The 8984-nt window shown below is 41.2% G+C and overlaps 1 protein-coding gene across 1 annotated transcript in view; it reads right to left on the bottom strand.

Annotated features, from left to right (window-relative positions):
• LOC141015982 (uncharacterized) overlaps positions 1 to 8227 on the bottom strand; it is a 17431-nt gene extending 9204 nt beyond the window's left edge. The window contains 9 exon segments of the mRNA XM_073490208.1: positions 471 to 812; positions 886 to 1211; positions 1375 to 1609; positions 3035 to 3196; positions 3589 to 3699; positions 3818 to 4123; positions 4283 to 4576; positions 4687 to 5013; positions 8170 to 8227. Of these exon segments, the coding sequence (XP_073346309.1) occupies positions 471 to 812; positions 886 to 1211; positions 1375 to 1609; positions 3035 to 3196; positions 3589 to 3699; positions 3818 to 4123; positions 4283 to 4576; positions 4687 to 5013; positions 8170 to 8227 (2161 nt within the window).
• Positions 8228 to 8984: the final 757 nt, after the last annotated feature.

The following is an 8984-nucleotide window of genomic DNA, read 5'->3' as shown; positions in this document are numbered from 1 at the left end:
AATAAAATGATCAACAAAGGAATGGTATATATATATATATGTATATATATATATAGATAGATATAGATATATCTTAAGGACAAGTACTTATTGCGTGTCCATTCTTCCGTCTCTCTGGCTGTTTGCTCGTCTGACTTGGCAGGTTTGTGGACCTCTCCAGGGCGCACACACTTTTCAGCTCTCTCTGTCCATCGTCTCCTATCTCCTCTGTCTCGTTGGATACCAACGGTGAGAGAGTGGGTCCTCCCGCTGCCCAGAGTAATTTGACCTTAGGGTGACCTCCCTTAAACAGGAGCGAGAACACACCGACCCCTTCACTGGTCCAACAGACCGAGATGGAAGGAGGAATGGAGGGAGCAACTGAGGGGATACACACAGAAAGTGGTAATGAATAAAAAAAGCATCAAAACAGGTGGATGTGTATGTTTCCTATGTGTAGGAAATCATAATCATTCTTGTAAGTGTTATACCGATGTCAACATTTCTCCAGTGTCTCTCAATAGGCTCGAGGAGGGAACAGTGCTCCACTCTGCAAATAATCCCTCCTCTCTCCTTTTTCTCCTGGTTTGCTGACCTCCTCTTCAGAGTGGCTGTGGCCCTGTACAGTCTGGGCTGAGTCTGTATGGGGCCCCACAGCTCTCCTCCCTCTATCACCTCCTCCTCTCTGTCATCTTGCTCTCCCTCTCTGAGCTTCAGCCAGGTGACGGATATGTTCGGAGGGTGGAAATCTGTGATTTCACATCCCAGGGTCAAAGTCTGGTCCGGGGAAGAAGTGGAGTGGATTTCGGACACACTCGGCCTCTTTATGAAACCTATATGAGATGAAGTGGAGACTTGAGCACTCATTTATTAATATATATTGTTTAATGTTATCTTTTTTCTTACCTCTGGTCTCACGGGTGACCGGCTGCTTCAGGGCGATGTGGTGCACACTGACCCACACTTTAGTACCTCCCTTTTCCAGTTCACTCTTGGGCAGTTTACACTGGCTGAAGGCTGAAAAGAAGCCTTCAGAGTTGGGTCGAGGGGAGGATGAGGCCTGGGAGGCCACAGGGCTCAGCTCACCCCCCTGGCAGAACCAGCGGAAGGTAATGACGTCCGGATGGAAATGCGATGCCTTCACTGTCATGCTGATGACCTCTGCAAGACAGGAATTGCAGGGATGTAGCCTCATAACCAGGGATGTTTTACATGTAATAATCTACAACAGGAGGTAAAATTGTTTGTCGTACCAGAGTCATTTTGTGTCTCCGCCAGCTGAATTTCTGATACTTCTGGAGGAGCTACAGGACAAATTTGACAAAAAATTACATTCTATAAATTGTGAAAATCATAGAAAAGTAGATGCAAAGTATATAAGAAAGAAATCTTTGCTTACACAGGATTGTAAACTTCTCCGACACCCTCTCCACCACAATCTTATCTTTGCCTAAGTAGGACACCTGGCACTTAAACACCGCCCCCTTATGGATTGAAATCTGGGGGATGAAGGTGAGCGAGGACACCATCTGTTGAATGTCACTTCCAGTTGAGTGCAGTGGCCCGTGCGAGTGCAGCTTGTAGTAACCCATGTCGTCTCTGGAGGGCAGCAGGTGACCCTTCTCTGACACTGGGGAGGTGAGAGTTAGACCGTAGGGCAGATGGATGGTGGTTAGGGGGTTATAGAGGCAGTTAAAGTTAGCTTTGGAGGTTCCTATGTGTGTGAGGTTGTAAATTGTTAGCAGAATTAAGTGTAAAAGAGAAGACATGGTATGTTTTAGGAATAGTTTGAATACAAATACAATATATTTCACGTGCAATCATTCACTTTAATGTTTTATCATGACATCCAAACACATTTGATTTTCTATATCTGCTATTTATCAACCCTCTTATATATGACCCTATACATTATAATATGTTTTAATGTCCTTAAAGTAGCTTTAAGTTTAAAGGGATGGTTGGACATTTTGGAAATTTGGTTATTTCAGTTAAATGAGAAGATTGATACCACTCTCATTACATGTGTCCGTTCAATATGAAGCTTTAGCCAACTTAGCACAAAGACAGAAAACAAGGCGAGACAGCAGATGATTAAGACATTATATTAGGTTTGTTTAATCTGTACAAAAAATGTGTTAATTCTGCATCTACGCTGGTTTCCTGGCAACCTCATGATGGGTGATGGATTGAGCAAATGCAATATAACTTAATCTTACCCCCCTTTAAGGTTAGGAAATGGTCTTTTTCCACACTGACAGTAATCATACTGTACTTATTCTGTAACTGCATGTAAGTGATGAAATGTAACTGAATGCATTTACTCAAGTAATGTACCCAAGTACAATTTTGAGGTACTTGTACTTTACTTACTTTACTTTTACTCTACTACATATACAGCATTTGAAAAGTTCAGTTACTAGTTACTTTGCAGATTGCATTCTGCATCAGTGCCAAAGTTGTGATTTATTAAATTAATAAAAAAAAATCTCTAATCAGATAAAATAAACACTGATTCCTATAATCAGAAAATTGCTGAATATCAATCTGATAATCGGTTGAACCATAGTATACAGTATGTACACACATGTAAATGTATGTATCATTTGCTTTTACTTTTGATACTTCAGTACATTTATTATCAGATATTTAAAGACTTTTAAGGAAGTACTATTCATATATTCAATATCTTTACTTTTACTCAAGTACGACTCGTGGGTACTTTTTACAACACTGCTGTTTGTTCCACTGCTTCCCTGAAGCTACAATTAGATTGTTTTCTCAGAGAGAAACATCTCAACACTTTTTTAACTCTGCATCACTAAATCAAATGAAAATATTCTGGATGTATTGAGCATCATTTTATACACACTTCTCCACAATTCAGCCTGGCACATCTGGTAACATTTCAAACTGTGTGATCTCCACAAGAATTCAAAATGATGTTCTGTGATGTTGTACAATGTCTGGCAGCACACCTTGTGATGACCAGACCTGGTCAGTGGGGTAAATGATTGCTCACCAGTAAGCACTGATTACTCCACAGCTGTCCTACCTGTGAGTGAAGTGTCAGTGATAGGGGTGTCATTGAGGAACCATGCGGTCTGGACACGGTCCACCCTCCTGCCCTCAATGCTCAGTGTCACCCTGCCCTTTTGACCGACAATCACATGTGGAGGCAGGATGATCCCCGACACATTCAGAGACTTCTGTTTCTCTGAGTGAGTGGAAAAAGAACGGAGATAAAGGAGTCAGTGAGAGAAAGAGGCAGAGCAGGCAGCTGTTGTGCAATAACTGCAGGGATTGCTGTTGACATTGTTTTGAAAGCATGCATTCCTCGCAACCTGCTAGACCAAGTGCTATGGCAAACCACTGTGTGATTACAGTTCAGATAATGTTAGTTTGTGGAAATGTGCCAGTGAAAAGCAAAGTTACACTGGTTTAAACTTGAAAGCTTGAAACTGCAACAATACGCCTTTCTGGAGCAAATTTATTTGTCTATAAGTTTTAAATATCTGTGGATCTCCTGTCATATACATGGGTCCCAACCTGAGACCCCAATTTAAGGGGTCACAAGCCTGTTAAACACAGGTCAGGTTTCTGACTCACCATCCCTCCTCCTCCAAGAAAAGCCAAAGCAGAGCAGAAAGACCAGCACCAGAGAAATACACATCAGAGCCACGGATGCTTTGGCTGATTTGGTCAACACCGGAGGCTCATCTGAGAGGAGACAGAGAAAGAGTATAAAAAACTGTTTTTTACTGCTTGTGAACTGTACTGTGTGTCTGCTTTACTGATGAGTCTTGTCTCATGCGTCCTGTCAAATATTCAGTTTCACCTCGGGGATCCAGTGTCTCCAGGTACGCAGAGCCACTGACTGGGTGGACGACCCCAGGTTGGTTTACAGCACACTCCACCTTCCCACCTTGGTCCCTCTGCTCAGTGCTCAAAGTGTAATAGCGTCTGGTCCTGTAGGTCCCATCCGGGTTCTGCTCAGTGGCAGGGGGTTCAGGTACGGCTGTGCCATTTTGGAGCCAAGACACAGACACTTCCTCTGGGTAGAAACTCTCCACGTCACAGTAAAGAGTCAGAGGAATGTTTTGGGAGTGTGATGGCAGGACGGAAACTCGAATAGAAGGGAGATCTGTGGAGAAAGAAAAAAAAAACCCTGGCTTCACCACATGACTTAATCAGATAAAAATAGTTATTTGATTGACAGAAGTAGCAAATCTAGTTCTACATGAAAGAAAAATATTATGAGTCATTGTCATCTTTGATTGTGAAGTGTCTTTGTGCCACTCACAGGTGATATTAAGGTGGAAATCCAGCTCCTGAATGCTTCTATTGTGTGACACTCTGCAGCCAAAGGTCACATTCTGGTCCTCACGAGAAGGGTAGAAGGTCAGGTTGCTCACAGCCACGTAGTACCCATCTGAACTCTGTTCACCTTCAGTTTGGTAGGGTGGTTGAATTTCTTTACCATCTCTGGTCCAGGAGAAAAAGACAGGAGGTGGGTAGAAACCGTCTGCATGGCATTTAAGCAGGCTTTCTGTTTCCAACACCACCCACTGCTGAGGGATTGAGAGGGTGGGGGAAGCTAAAAAGGGGAGAAGGAGAAGAAATTTAGTGGAAAAAAGGCTTTGCTCCTGTTTTAATTATGTGCAATTAAAGCTCAAATAAAATCTCAACAACTGAACAAAGACATACCGAGGATGCTGAATGTAACGTTACTGGAGCGCAGCAGTGTGGAGCTGTAGCTGACTGTGCATTTGTACACCCCCTGCAGGTTGAGACTGGCTCTGAGGACGGTCAGTGAAAAGTCTCCATTGACGAAATCTTTGGTGTCCCAGCTGAAGCCCTCCTTTATCTGCTCGGCTGCTTTAGTGAATGAGGCGATGTCAGAGCCATTAGTTATCCAGCTGACTGTGAAGAGAGACTTCTCTATTTTGTCCCCCTTTATAGAAGGAGGGAACGTCACATTGCAGGGGAGGGTTGCGTTCGTATTTGGACTGGCCTGTATTTCACTTGGAGACACTGCAAGCAGAGAAAAAAGTTAAGATGGAGAGAAAAAGAAAAGCCTTTTCTGCACAGCACTCATTGATGCCCCTTAGTGCAACAGAGGAGAGCCTGTGAGATTACTGATACGATTGTGTGAACTTTCATATTTGGTCATTGATTGAGCTTGATCTTCAACTGTTGTTTTAATTACACATACATTCCTGTCAAAACAAAGGACGACTAAGTGGTGGTATTTAACTTCAATACATTTTTTAAGAGCTTAAACTTGAATTAAGCTAATGTAGGTTAATGCAAACTTACATTGTGTGACATTGTTTTAGTTCTCCGTTCTTCTTTTGTAATCTTCCTCTCACAAATCAAAAATTAAAATCAATGAGCTGTAAAACCTAACTTTGTTTAGTGAAATACACTAAACAAAGGTGGTTTTGCCTCCACAGTCTTGGCCTATTTGGTCTGGCGTGACCAGTAGCTAATAATGGCTAATGTTAGCAAAATAAGTTTTTGCTTACTAACTGACATTACTAATGTTAGCAAATGTTGGCAAATTGTTAGCGAATTGCTGTTTAAATTGTGTGACTTTGCCCTTTAATCGGTCTTAACACACATCAGACAGTGAGCAGGGTTGGTTTCTTATTTGGAGAGCAGACAAGCAAGCTTAGATTTGCTGTGTAACTGACTTTAATGCACTGTTTACACAGATAGCACAAAACACAACAGAGGTTTTATCACAAACGTAAATCAAGATGTGAACACATGGTGCCACTTTGTAGGCTAATGTAATTGCTACTTGCAGCCACGAGGCTAGCTATGTCTAAGTCAATCTCTGCCTTAACAACAATACAGGAACAAACTATAATACAAACGCAACAACAAATATATGTCACAGTCAGGGCATATGGTACTAATTTTGCGTCAGGGGTTTGAGTTTCATTAAATCTTCCACTTCACATTCTTTCTTTTCACCCCTGATCGTAAATCAATAATCTCAGTCTTCCTCCTTGAATCAGGGTAAACATGAAGCCTTTCAGTCAGGTCTGACCAGCCGATCAGTTTAATTAGTAACTAGTACAATAAATACTTTCAGGCATAGAGCCAATAAGCACTTGTTCACTTTCTGTAGTGTGAAGTGTTTATGTTGCAGCTCTTGATAAGTGTGATAGATAGGCCGATGAGGGCGCGTTGACAGGAAGGAAAAGAACAAGAGTGGTAAAAAGTCATGACTCATGCTCTACTTTGGTGGGTCAAGAGTCTATTTTTAACTACAAAAGTAAATTAAAAAAAGTAAATATGATACTGACCCACCAATGAAGCAACACTGATGTTGTATTACACAAGTATTTCTGATTAAATCAAACTATATAAAACATTCATCTCATATCAAAGCATTTGATTGTCTGACAACGTTTCACTGCTTGTCACCATGGTGATTATCATCCTCATATCCCTTAGACATGATAACATTAAGATATAGGTGACAGAGAAGTGTGTCACCTGGTTTATAAACAGTGATGTCTCTGCAGGAAGAGCACCTCTAAACAACATCATATTATGATCCTGAGCTTATGTGAATATAAGTAGACTTAAGGGCTGGAGAACACGGACAAAATCGTCTTTCACTGTATGAGATTTTATGTTGTAATATCATTTGAGTCCCCGTTTGTATTGTAATATTGTACACTGGTCACATGTCATATTAGGGTACACATATTAACCATTTACTAGTTGCTTATAAGCATAACTATTAGTAGCATATTGACTCTTTATTAGTCATTACAAAGCACTTATCAATACCTTATTACAACTACTAGGCCATTAAATAAGAGTTTTCATCAATAAACTGCCAATTATTACTTATTGATAGCAAGAAAGGAAGTTGTTAGGAATCTGTTATGGTTTGCTCATTATGGGCCTTATAAGGTGGTGGGACCAGAGACATGCGTTATGTAAAAAAAACACCCTATCCCACAATGTTAAAGAAAGTGAGAAAAAAATCCCTGGATCCGTCCCTTTATCCAGATCCGCACCAAAAGTTATTGGTTATTTTTATCCAAGTTTTGTTGAAATCTATTCAGTAGTTTTTGTGTAATCCTGCTGATGATCCAACCAAGACAACAAACAAACTAACGTACATGGGTGAAAGCACAACCTCCTTGCCGGGGGTAAATATGATCTATTCGTATGACACAATACACAAAAATGTTAATATTGTTGGTAAGATAGTTGATTTTTGAGTGTCATTCCCAACTCGTCAAATACTGACACTTTCGGATGAGGGCTGACCCGACTTCACAGTCCCATACCATCTGTATTTGACGAGTTGAGATACCCAAAGTGTCAGTGTTACTATCTTACCAACGGGAGCTTTTATTTCAAGTGAGTGAATTAGGAGCCAATAGCTATACTACTAATATGCATGCTTTATAAGAATCTAGTTAATAGCTACTATGTGTGCCCTAAAATAAAGTCTTACTGCCCCATTTTTTCTAGAATTCAATCAATAGACATTTTGTATGGTAACCACATTGGACTGTGTAGTTTATACCTGACAAATGACAGCACTACATTACATTAATGCCAGAATCCTGGAAAACCAATACTGGGATAAAACAGTCCTATTTATTATTTGGAACAATCGCTAACAATGGCCCAATACAACAATGCACTGGTCTTGACGTACCATAAATCAACCCAAGGTGCATGTGACACTGACATGTCTAAATATGACCAACATACACCACCTATACACTTATAAACCACTATAAGATCTACACAAACCAAGATTTACACCAGACCTAGTCAACTGGCCATTCATTAGCTGTGTCTGTTGCTAAGCACACAAATACTTGTATTTCATTAAAAAGTTTTAACCCAGGCTGTTTAAACAGAGTGAATATATATGAGAATCAAACTGAAAAGCAATTCTAAGATTAAAAAGGTGCAATGTTGTCTATATGACAGGCTTTACGGGTCAGACAGAGGGAATGTCTTCACTGCTTTCTGTTGAATAGGTCTGATTTACCCTCCCTGTTACAAGCCTTCAAATTCCAGTCTGGCAGAGATATCTCTGAATCAATATTTCCAATTTCACCTGGTCGGCTCAAACGTGTGCAAACTTGGTCTTTGGGGAAGAAACAAACATTAGCCTCTGTGTGTAAATGTCACAATACTCACCATGCTTTATGAGAGTCAGGAGGGAGACGCAGATGAGGACTTTACACTGCACGGCCATGCTTGTCTTGAGACCAACTTCTTATCACCAGGCCCAACGCTGATCTTATATAGAGCAATGAAGTGATGGTGGGCGGGTTCGTCCAGCCGGATGGGAAATAAGAAATATTGTCCCTGGGCCTCAGAGGAGTGAAAGGAGGCCCTTGATATGTGTACGTCCTCGTAAATAAGCAAGCCCCGGTGGACTGATCGAGCGAGAAGGAGAAGGAGGGAGATGTGCAAGGACACACAAGTGGGCAAACTTAAAATTCAGACGGGCCTCTGGCCAAGGTTTTGGGGCTACTTTACATTGGTGCAGTGTTGCTGTGAACAAACGGAGAGGGTGATCACACTGAGCTTATGTGGGCAAACACTCAGGCGAGACTACAACTCTTTTTCAATCCGGGGAAAGTTAGTGTTGTGTTGAATTTGGAGAAAAAGGAGATAAAAACAGGACCACGGTTCTTTTCTTCCTCTCTGCACAGGCCGTCTATCTTTCTAGCAAGCTCCTGCTATGATCGCTCCCTCTGATAGAAGTTAATCTTTAGCCAGAACAAGTGCTTGATGTTTGAAGGAAAAAAGGTGTTGTCTGTTTCTTCTCCCTCTGAATATTCATTAACCTGATTAGCTGTTTACATTGTTTGACTTTGCCCTTTAATTGGTCTTAACACACATCAGAGAGTGAGCATGGGTTGGTTTCTTATTTGGAGAGCGGACAAGCTATCTGTGTCACTGAGCTGAAGTGTTGTCTCGGGCAGTTTTCCTTTTTCTGCTTTACT

Source organism: Pagrus major, chromosome 20 (genome assembly GCF_040436345.1).
Source record: "Pagrus major chromosome 20, Pma_NU_1.0".
NCBI classification, from domain to species: domain Eukaryota; kingdom Metazoa; phylum Chordata; class Actinopteri; order Spariformes; family Sparidae; genus Pagrus; species Pagrus major.
Note: the sequence above shows the minus strand (reverse complement) of the source record. Positions and strands in the feature narration are given on the sequence as shown.